The following is a 12,306-nucleotide window of genomic DNA, read 5'->3' on the forward strand; positions in this document are numbered from 1 at the left end:
TGGGGGCTGTCACATCACCCTTATTGTGATTGTTTTCCCGTGGCTCAGACGATTACTCATATTGTGTACAACTTCCCAAGGCGCCAATTTCACAGTGGTGGCCTACAGGACATCCACAAGGTGATGGATGAGGCCTTGAATTGGCTTTTCAGCCTGAACCTTGACCTGTAGTTGGTATGGTGGTGGCGGTGGTTATGGAGGAAACAGAAGATCACAGTCCCATCTCACCACAAAGACGTTATTCTAGTAGTCACTCTCATAGTCCTCGTCATAGTATCAGCAGAACTCTTCATGTTAGAAGATGATGATACAGTGTGAAATGGGCTTCCTCTAATGGATCAAGTTTTCTCACACAAGACACAACTGCTCTCTACTTAAACGTCAGATACAGCCACTTTTATATTGTGAAGTGTTGTGAGAACATGCAGTCTTGTCATACTTGGTGCAGCAGGACGATAATTGTCCCTGACTTAATTATGACAAGTTACTTTTGCTTTATATTTTAAAAAAAAAAGACTTAGTAAGCAGGTTGTGCCTTTTATGTAATGAACTTTTATATGTTAAGATTTTCATCATTTGTTTCTGGAAATTGTGACTGTATTTTTCACTTACCAGTTTCATGTAGCCATAAGAATAAATAAATAAATCAGCAGAAAAGGTCATGGCATCGGTGTTTTGGGATGCTAAAGGCATTTTGTTTATTAATTATCTCGAAAATGGTAAAAGAATAATCGGGGAATATTAATCTGATCTTTTAACCAGACCAGACGAAAAAATTCATGAGAAAAGACCCAGTTTGACGATTAAAAAATGCACCTGCCCACAAAGGTGTTTTTGGCAATGGGAAAATTAATCCTTTCTGCCCTAGTAATTCCAATTGGAATCACTGTCTTGGCTTTCGTAGCCCATATTACGTAGCGAATGATTCCAATTGGTATCGTACATTGTAGTTCCATTTCTTTAATATAATAACAGGTATGTATTATACTTATAAATCTTACCAATATCGGTTTTTATGACTTAGTAGAATAATATGCATATGGATTATAGAGTATAAGCTCAGAAGTTGCTACCAGAATATAATGATTCCATCTGGAATCAGTTGGTCAGAATTCCTCTCCTGAAATGTATTTTTCATCAAAATACTCGATACTCTTGCTTTTTTAGACCTAAAGACAAAATAAATAGAAAGAAAAATTTTTTTCACTTGGAAAAAAAAATTCAGGGCAGAAAGGATTAAGGGATCTGCACTATGAATTGTTGGAACATCCACCCTATTCCCCAGATTTGGCTCCCTCTGACTTCTATCTCTTCCAAAAACCAAAACTCTTCCTCACTGGTCAGTGTTTTTCTTCAAATCAAGAGGTGATTGCAGCTATAGAGGAGTATTTTTCAGATCTTACTGAGAACCACTACAGGGATGGGATAATGGTGCTGGAGCATCGCTGGAATAAATGTATTAGTCTTAAGGGAGATTATGTTGAAAAATAATTTTGGAAGTATAAATTCGTTTTTTCGTTGTTAGGCCAAAACCTTTTCAGACCACCCTCGTATATGGATGAGAACAAAAGCAAACAAAGAACACTGGATAATGGATTACCACAAGGATCAGTTCTGGCTCCCATCCTTATTAATTTATACATCGCAGATTTGCCTAATACAGCCTTCAAGAAGTTTTGTTATGCTGATGACATTGCACTGGCCATCAGACATACCAGCTTTACTACAATGGAAGATATACTAACAAATGACTTTGCAGTCCTAGATGAATACTTCTGCAAATAGAGATTATGCCCAAATCCTAGCAAAACAGAAGTTTCATATTTCCACCTGAACAATAACCATACTGACAAAGAGCCGATGGTCTACTTCAACCACAAACTGCTACGCTACAACAGATTCCTGAAATATCTGGGCATCACTTTGGATAGAACTCTATCTTTTAAACCATATCTCATTAACACAGCAGTCAAGCTAAAAACGTGAAATAATATACTACATTGGGGGTGCCTCAGCAGTAACACTTCTCTGCACTGCTCTTGGTCTCGTTTACTCTGCAGCTGAATACTGCTGACCCTGGCTGAACAGCGCCCATGTGTACTTGGTTGATGTGCAGTTTAACACCGCTATGTGCCTTATTTCTGGAACAGTGAAATCAACTCCAAACGACTGGCTCCCAGTGCTAAGCAATATCCCACCTCCACAACTCTGCAAATCCAACTTTCTTCTACACGAATACAACAAAATCATGGAAACCCAAGATCTCCCAATCCACAAAGATATCCCACCCCAGAAAAAAATAGACTCAAGTCAAGGTGCCCTCCAATCTTAACAGCAAAAAATCTTGCGGAGACAAGTTTTAACATGAAGGAGAAGTGGAAAGAGTCCTGGTGTAACACTTCAACTGGGGACTTTCATGAATTAGTGGACCCAACACAGATAACTTCGGATTTTGACCTACCTCAGAAACTTTATCTACCCTTAACAGAATCTGCACCAATCATGGCATATGTGCACACCACCTTTACAAATGGGGCATGAGTGCCTCACCCAGATGCAAATTTGGATCACCCTGCCAGGCAATTAATCATATTACAGCAGAATGCCCCCAACGTGCATACAATGGAAACCTGTCAGACTTCATCCACGCTACACCAAGTGCAGATGACTGGATAATGAACCTAGACATACAGTTGTAGTCTATTCTTGAATGTCTCTTTTATTACTGTAATATGTATTATTATAGTACATATGTCTATTAAGTACTATGTTTATATATATAAATGATTATTTATATATGTCCATGCGGTTAGCCTAGTGGTTATGTGCCTCGCAACCATATACCTGGGAAAGGATTGCCCTTGGTTCGATTCCCATCACCGACATGAGGAGTTTAAGGATCTTTCTCAGACATAGCCAAGTTAGCCGGTCTTGGTCATGGACAGCAGGGCTTTTCTCCCACAAGCAGGCAAATGGGTCGCGTGAACACACGAGCTACAGTCACAGGATATATATTATATACCGTTGCAGTTTACTCAACGGTATATAATAGGGCTAGTCATCTTATCCTTGGGACGGGTATGGCTTAGAAGCTTAAGACAGCTCATCCATGTAGAAGGGAGAAGAAGAAGATTATTTAATGTAACTTTTAATGTGTGAGCCATATGCTAAATAAATAAATAATGAAAAAAAAATCTTCATGTCAATCATATGAAACCACTAAAACCTTGTGTTAGGTTTAATGGATGAATATAGCACTGAAAAATAATTGTAATTAGTTCAATCATTTTTATATTTTGTCCTCATCCAGGATATAATATTAAAATTGTAATAACACACAAAACAATAAGTGGAGAAGTTAGACTAAAAGACTGAAGTTCTTTGAGGGTGTCTTCTATGGGTGCTGTTGGTTGGAAGGACTAAGAATGAATGTTTTCTAAATCTTGGGAAATTTAAAACAACTGCATTTATTTAGATTAGACTGATTTTTTAAATCTGCTAATTCTAAAAAAATCTTTCAAGTTTGTATTTGCTGCAGCGAAGCATAGTATTTTTACTCCTCATCCGATTCAGTGTAAATTATCCAAAGCATAGTCAGCAAGGCCTGACACTTTAATATGATAAATTGCAAAAACATAGAACTCTGTAAACACCTGGAACAGAGAGGGAATCCTTAGGAAAGCAGATTAGGACAGTCAGTCTCAAATGTGATTTAAAAGCAGTGAAAATATTATATTTCTTTAGACGTTTTACTATTTTTTCTGACATGCCCAGATATGAACAGTAATAGCATTACTGTAATCTGTATGTTAAAGGGGTAGGGATAAGATCAGAGGAACAACTGATTTTTTTGGCATTATTCAACAGGAAGGTCTGGTGAATAAAGGAGTGTTCGGCTGTTAGGGAATGTTGGTTGGAATAATGTATTTTTACCCATACACTAAATAAAGTGTTCATGAAGAAAAACTGTACTGTATGATGGAAAGAAATGGAGACCTTCGATGTGCCTTACATGACAGTTTCTATTGCAGTAGTTCATGATGATGATTCCCAAGTCTACTATGGTGCCTTATATATTTTTGTGCTGTTTGTCTTCACTCGACACTACATAGCCTGAAGTTTACTATCTTCATCCTGTAGCTTCACCAATGATGGACAGCCCCTTTGCCATCATTAACAACATGCCCTTTCCCTCCTCAATATTTTCTATGAAAATACTTTATCTTCAATATACTATTCTAGTTAACTAACCCTCTGTAAACACTAAGTCTCACTTGGAGTATATTATAGTGCTGTGATGATCACTAATGATTTAGTGATAATCATAGCACTATAATTCTTACAAGTTATAAAAAAAATTAAGTAATTTCAATTTAAAAAATATTTTTCACCAATACTAGTTGAATTTTTTAAATGATGAGTAGTAATATCATTATAATGGATGCTTTCTTAATCTTAGTTAACAGCATCTGTTAACAAAATTTGCTTACTTTGCTCTGCCTGATTTTCAACATCATTATATGTTAGAGTCTCATTCAAAACTGGAGAATAATTACTTTTAGCAACTACTTCATCATGGAAAGAGTCAGAGGACTGTGCCACATATATTTCTAAATTATCTGTTCTTGAAAAGAGATAACTGCAATCTTTATTTTGTAAAGGTTCATTTTTCTGTGTTCTAGAATTTCTGCTCAGGGAAAACACTGAGGTCTGGTCGCAGAGTGAATCATTATGGTTATCACCCTTATTCTTTTTTGTCAGGAAATCTTCACATGCAAATTGAGAATGAGAGATGTTATATGGTAGAGACAACTTAACATCACTATAATCAATGTTACCTTTTTTTTGCATTTCTGGTTTAGATAAATAAAGAAATATTGGACAGCCTGGTATTATATTATAGTTATGAAGCCTGGCCTCATTATCGATAGCTAGTTCTTTACCTAAGATCCAGAGCTGAAACTTTTTGCTAATTTCCAACTGTTGTTCAACCTACAAATATATAATTAAAAATGAAAATTAGTAGTCTTAAATATACATTTATTTGTTTCTTTATTATTATTTGACTGGAGTTTGAAGTAGCATGGTTTAACACTATATGATTAAGAAAAAAGTTTTAATAATTATTAATTATTACTATTAGCAAAAGATTTCTGTGGATTTAAAGGCTCATCATATTGCCACACACACATGCAGAGTTAAAAGATTGCGTCTTATATTTGTTTACTGTTTCCCACTGCCACCACTTTTTAGACAATGCATTCCAAACAGCCTTCCCTTAATATTCAATATTCCAAAGAGATGACACCACATTAGTTATTAAAAAAGTTATTAGATTACTCTTCTCTGGATCTTTTCCAAAATATTTTTGTCCAGCAGAAAACAAGGTGACCAAATCTGCTAATAGTAATCCACATGCAATTAAAACCCTGTAAGTATAACCATTTTACTTCAATGCATCCCTACATCAGTACCATAATCTGTTGTGTCATCCTCAATTTTTACATGACTTGACTCATAAAATTTCAGGCCCATGAATTTCTACATTCAATCCTTGTCTTACAAATTTCAAACCATTTACCAAAGGTAGCACATCTTTTGAATATATTGATAAATTTAACTACTTAAGTAGAAGCTGTGCTGAGCTGTAACTAAGTACATTTGGACCATGTGGTCCAAACATACCATGTTAGGCAAAATATTAATCATGTGCCTCTTAAATTTAAAAGAGACATAATTAACTAATCATATACTAATCATGAATTCAAAGAATGCTTCTCAGAATTTAATTATTTTTAGAGATTATTTTTTCAGAGACAATATATTAAAAAACATTCAGGATGTAACATAACAAAACACACACAGTAATACCACACCTTATGATGCTTCACTTTAAGCTTATATGACATTCATTCATATGATGGTTTTGGTGACATGGCAGCACCATGTCACTAAATAAATCAATTGATGTACAGCATTCATGAAGTCATTTGTTTACGATGTCATTTTTCACTACATTGCGGTATGTTTTGGTGTTTTGCTATGAATTATAAACTGTTTGTAACTGTTATTTTTTTTCTTGTTGATAATATCAGCGGATAAAATTCAAAGTAAGGATGCTGTTGCTTCCAATGAAAAGAAGACACATATACCTATTATGTTACATGTTACTATTAAAATATTAAATTTAATGATGATAATGTATCGAACACTGAGAGAGGCCACAAACTAAACTATTGTTTATATTAAAGATGCCAAGATATTATATTCTTGGTTTAATCCTTTATCCAAGTGTAAGCAAACAAAGTTTGCACCTGAAATAATTTCAGCACTGAGCAACTTGTACATAGAGGCTAACGACTTCACATAACTTGCCTTGGTATTCCATAATGGAAAGCACATATATTTACTGAAATGTAGAATGCTATGCATTATCGGAATGCCAAGATCAGCTTCAAAATTTAATGAGGTCTCATCAGTGGGAGCCAAACCCAAAAGTGATAATACCAAGGTTGAAGTAATGCAGAAGTCTATATACATACTTGGATACGAAAATATGAAAGTAGGCAAAAGGTGTCACACCTTGTTACTAAAATACTCTGGATTAGAAATATATGTTGAAATTTTTTCCACTTGGTTATACTATAAATTAAAGATGCCAAGAAATTATATTTTTGGCTTATTACTTCAACCTTGGTATCACTTCTGCATCTGGCTCCCACTGATGAGACCTCAATAAAAGTCAAAACTAATCTGGGTAGTGGCCCTTCCCATAATGCATAGCATCATGCATGTCCGTAAGGATATGTGCTTTGCATTATGGGATACTAAGGTAAGTGATGTGAAGTCATTAGCCTCTATACATGAGTTGCCCAATCCTGAAATTACTTCAGGCACAAACTTTGCTTACACTTGGGTAAAAAATTAAACCAAGAATATAATTTCTTGACATCTTTAATTTATAGTATGACCAAGTGGAAAAACTTTAAACTGTTGTTTGTCGAACTACTGTTGTTACAACTGTTAAAAACAAAGATAAGGTTCAAAGTGAAAAGTGCTGCACTAGTTAATACTACAGTAAGATCAGCTTGCAATGATTCTGAATCAGATATATCCTTTATAACCATCCCTGTGTGTGCAGGTTTGCAGTAGAGATTGAAAGAGAGGCAGCATGAGGGAAGATGTATAACAAGTGTGTCTAGAAAAGGAAGAGAGTTGCTGTTTTCGATCTCGATGGTGAATTGGATATGTTTGTGCTGTTTGTTCAAGTGGCTTAGGAATGTATTTAATGTTTTGTGGCCATGGGGCCAAATGGCAAAAATATCATCAACATAAGCCAGAATCTAGAGCTCATTGCTCAGTCTTACATGTAAAAGTTAGCAACTGGGGGGGGGGGAATGGTGAGCCCATGGCTGGACCTTCTTTTTGTAGGTAAAAATAGTTTTGCCATGCAAAAATACCTGGAGAGATGCATGGGCAAAGAGGCCCATGATATTGGGCGGAAATATGTTCTGTAACAGAAGAATAGATTCATTGATCGAGACATCCTCACTCTTAGATCCCTTATCTCCTTTGCTTTCTTCAATATTTTTCTACCAACTGATTATGCTACATTCAATCCTTGTCTTACAAATTTCAAACCCTTTCCCAAAGGTAGCACATCTTTTGAATATATTGATAAATATATTTAAAATATATTGATAAATATATTTAGTGAAAATGGCAGTTATGTCAAAGCTGACTAATAAATCTTCATTATTGAGTGCAATGTTTCTAATTTTGCTTATGAAGTGTTGTGTATTTTTTTATGTAGGAGGGAGAATGACCTACCAACTCCTTGAGTGTGGCTTCTAATTTCTTGGCTAAGTAATAATAAGGCTCATGTTAGAGGTTTAATGGAATATTAACAGCACTGAAAAAGGATTAAAACTAATTTTAATACTTCCAATATTTCGTCTCCATCACAGAGACATCTTCGGGGATTACAAAAACTTTTTGTAACAACACACACACAAATACAATACAAAGTGAAACTAAAGTCCTATCTAGGTAGTGCCCTCTATGGGCATTTGCAGGTGGCCTGGGATGTAAAGAGGGATCTCTGATAATTAAAGTTTTCCAAATTTTGGGAAGGGTAAGGGTAATGCCACTGTTGTTTTCAATGCCTCAGAATATAATCGGAAAATGGATATTATTCTCCGTAATCGTGTGACCTACATACCACTGGAACACAATCCCACAAAAACTCAAGTTAAAAAAATTAAAAAACCTACTTAAAAATGTTTCTTCCTGGCCTCCTGACATTACAGAAAAACTCAAACCATTCTGTTCTCTTCTCGCCCCCCCCCCCCCAGATATACGGTTTACCCAAAATCCACAAACCTAATTCTCCCCTAAGACCTATAGTAGATGCCACTAATGCACCTTGCTACAAATTATCAAAGCAGCTAGCTAACTCTTTGATCCCCCTCACTGGTCTTACCTCATCCTATGTAAAAAACTCCACCCATTTTAAAAACTTAATTGAAAATCTTACTTTAAATAATACAGATATATTGGTCAGCTTTGACATCATCTCTTTGTTTACAAATATTCCCCTAATTGACACCTTAACACTCTTAAAAAACATTTTCCCTTCTGATATCATAGAGCTCTTTTCTTTTGCCATCAACTCTGGTTATTTCTCTTGGAAGAACAAAATCTACAGACAGATAGAGGGAACTGCCATGGGTTCCCCCTATTGCCAATTATTACATGGAAAATTTTGAAAAACGAGCCATTGACTCTTCCCCTCTAAAACCTTCTATCTGGCTAAGATATGTAGATGATGTGTTCTCTATTTGGCCTCATGGCCCAGACACATTAAATTCCTTCCTCAGTCACCTCAATAGTCTACATCCAAGAATCCAGTTTACGATGGAAAAGGAAAATAACAATAGTTTACCCTTCCTAGACACCTTAGTAACACGCCTTCCTAATGGTAACCTTTCTTTCTCTGTACATAGAAAACCTACTCATACAGGCAGATACATTCATAAACTCTCCCACCACCCCTCCCAGCAATATGGCATTATTAAAACTCTGACCAATAGGGCCCACAATCTTTGTTCCAGTAAAACTGCCCTTTCAACCGAACTCAAACACATACACAACACCTTCCTTTCCAATGGCTATAATGATAACAGAATTAAAAATATAATCAAGTCCTTCCCCATTCCCCAACCATCTCTTCAGAAGGACTTCAGAAATGCCATCACCATTCCTTACATCCGTGGTACTTCAGAAAAAATAGCCAGATCATTAAAAAAGTACAACCTCCATACAGCTTTTAAGCCCCACCGTAAACTTGCCACCCTTATCTGCTCCACTAAAGACAAGCTCCCTCCTCTTCCAGTGTCTGGTGTATATAGAGTACCTTGTTCCTGTAAACTTGCCTACTTCAGACAAACAGGCAGGTCAGCATCCATCCAGTTAGAAGAACACAGTTCTTACATCTGCAAACACGATTATGGTCAGTCTGGCCTTGCAGACCATGTTTTGGATACATCCCACAGAATCTCCTGGAAAAAAACTACCATGCTCCACCATAGTAAATTCAAAAAAGAAAGACTATTCTTTGAATCTGCATCTGCACTCAGGAATCAACCTAATTTAAACAAATACGGTTGCATTAAACTTCCCAAAATTTGGGAAACTTTAATTATCAGAGATCCCTCTTTACATCCCAGGCCACCTGCAAATGCCCATAGAGGGCGCACTACCTAGATAGGACTTTAGTTTCACTTTGTATTGTATTTGTGTGTGTGTGTTACAAAAAATTTTTGTAATCCCTGAAGATGTCTCTGTGACGGAGATGAAATATTGGAAGTATTAAAATTAGTTTAATCCTTTTTCAGTGCTGTTAATATTCCATTAAACCTCTAACATGAATTCTTCACAGCACTTAAGCCTCAACACACGAATAATTAGGGCTGTTGATTCCTTCAACTATCGGTCATAGTGGTGTAATTGTGTATGAGATAACAGAACCTTGTGGAATCCAAATCATTGGTTGCTAGCTGGAGGATAAGAAGCAATCATATGTAACATGCACCCAGTCAAAAAGTTGGCAACCTAGTTGCAAAAATCATAGGGCAGACCAAACTATGGTTGCTTATTTAATAGGCCTTTGTGCCAAATATAGTCAAATGTCTTGAAGATATCAAGTGTAACCACTTCAGATTCAAAACTTTTCTATGGTGTTAGTCGAGAGATGGGTGACGAATGTAAGAAGTTAACGTATTGATCAACAGCAGTGGATTCCATACTGGCAATTGTTTATTAGTTGGATGCCTTTAAAGACACCCAACTAATGTTCTAGGGCCATTCCTGTTAAATCTGTATGTTAATGATACTGGTGAAGATTTTAATGGAGATATTCAGTTGTTTGCAGATGACGTAAAGTTGGGAAGAATTTTTAGGAGTAGAGCAGATGTTGTGGCCCTACAAGAAGAAACTTGAATAGACTGAGTGAATGGGCACAGGAGTGGGAATTCCATTTCAATGTTGCAAAATGTAAGGTTTTAAATTTTGGAAAACAAGATGGGAGGTAGAGTTTATGCTTGGTAGGGATTTATTGTTTGAGGTGGAGGAAATAAGAGATGTTGAAGTGATGGCAGATAAGGATCTAAAATTTAGAGGACACATCACCAAAATTGTAAGGACAACACAATGAATTCTGGTAATGATGACTTGTTGAAGTAAGGAGATTCTAGTTCCATTGTATATGGCATTTATTAGGCCACATATGGACTACTGTGCACAGATTTGGTCACCTTGTTTTCAAAAGAATCCAGAAATCAACTCATCCAAAGACTCACTCCCTCCGCTGGCCCACCCTGGAGTATACTGGATTTATTGCACCTGTAACATATCATATATAGGAGAAACAGGATGCACAATTCCTATCAGACAAAAGGTACATAAACGACACATTAAATATAATAATTATGGTGAAGCTGGCCTTTCTGATCATGCCCTGAACAGCTTACATAGAATTGACTGAAAAGCACTAGTTGCCTACATCACACCAAAACATGGTATGAATTTAAGGAAACCTGTGAGATTATTACCAACCACCCCAATCTGAACAATAATGGTGGTCTAAAAATCCCAAACATATGGAAGGCATATATTCGACCCATGGAACCTTCCTGTCTAAGAGCAACTATAAACAGGACTGTAGAAAATCCAGGATCCTAAATAAATAAATAAATATATATATATATATATATAAAAAAAGAGCTGTAATGCTAAAAACAGGACATCATTGTTACTGAAAGAAAACTATCTGTAAGAAAGAATGTTTATTCATGTTATCATAAATAGAATTTAGCTTGATGTAGTTTATAATTTTTTTTTTCACTAGAGGTCATGCCAGTAGAATAATATGTGATCAATTCATTGTTTTTGTAGCTTACTGTATGTAATGTAACTTAGCTTGTCCTGTATATTTGTATATGCTCCAGATGATGATCTTAATATGAAGATTGAAACGTCGGGATATTAAAAGAGTTATTTATAACATGGTTATAAAGTCCATAATTTCTAAAATGAAAAATGGATCCAGAGACAATTGACTGAGGGAGTTTCTGATATCTGGAATGTTGAATATAAAGAAAGGTTGAAAAAAAAAAAAAAAAAAAAATCAGCTAACGCCTTTTTATTCCTGTATACGGGAGTAGGCGAGGCCATTTAGCCCTATCTAACTTTTGGAGACTGAGTGGGCAGTTCAATCTCCACTGGTACCAATCAGAGATAGATGGCCCAAGGATATCACTAATTAAGCGGTACGCAGTGAAGAGAGACGGCTCAAATGTGCTGCCATCTCGTGGTCCCTAACACAATATATATTTAATGTCTGAAATAATGTGGGTTCTACGGTCGATTTTCTTGAGTTTACAGGACGAAAAACCGAGTTTCCGGGAGGAAAAACCTGCTTGCCCGTGCCAGAGATCGACTAACTCGGGAACCGGTCGAAAAAAGGCTTAGAAAAATTTCCTCTAGTCACCGACTAGACTCGAAATCAAGTCTTCCTTTGTGCGGCCAAGCGCGGTGGTGTGCAAACGCCACATCCACTGAGCTACACAGGCTTCCGAGAAAGGTTGAAAAGATGCAATTTATAGAGTCTAGTGAATAAGAGGAAGGGGGGGGTGATATGATAGAGACATACAAGTTAGTAAGGGATTGTTACAGGATTAATGTTGAAGAGGTTTTCATAAAATGAGAGGAGATGGAGGAAGAACAAGAAGTAATCTCTGGAAGCTG

General features: G+C 36.2%; 1 protein-coding gene across 10 annotated transcripts in view; it reads right to left on the minus strand.

Annotated features, from left to right (window-relative positions):
• LOC150096616 (ranBP-type and C3HC4-type zinc finger-containing protein 1-like) overlaps positions 1-12,306 on the minus strand; it is a 333,124-nt gene that overhangs the window by 229,118 nt on the left and 91,700 nt on the right. For 8 of the 10 annotated variants that reach the window (XR_016549851.1, XM_090408566.1, XM_090408567.1 and 5 more), the window contains exon 4: positions 4,491-4,992. Coding sequence is in view for 9 of the 10 variants with exons in the window: in XM_090408566.1 (XP_090264692.1) it covers positions 4,491-4,992 (502 nt within the window). In the remaining variant the exon portion in view is untranslated. The remainder of the gene's footprint in view (positions 1-4,490; positions 4,993-12,306) is intronic. The other 2 variants (XM_090408572.1, XM_090408574.1) reach the window with 2 other exon arrangements.

Source organism: Typopeltis vanoorti, chromosome 18, assembly GCF_054136105.1.
Source record: "Typopeltis vanoorti isolate ZY-2024b chromosome 18, IOZ_Tvanoo_1.0, whole genome shotgun sequence".
Taxonomy (NCBI): Eukaryota; Metazoa; Arthropoda; class Arachnida; order Uropygi; family Thelyphonidae; genus Typopeltis; species Typopeltis vanoorti.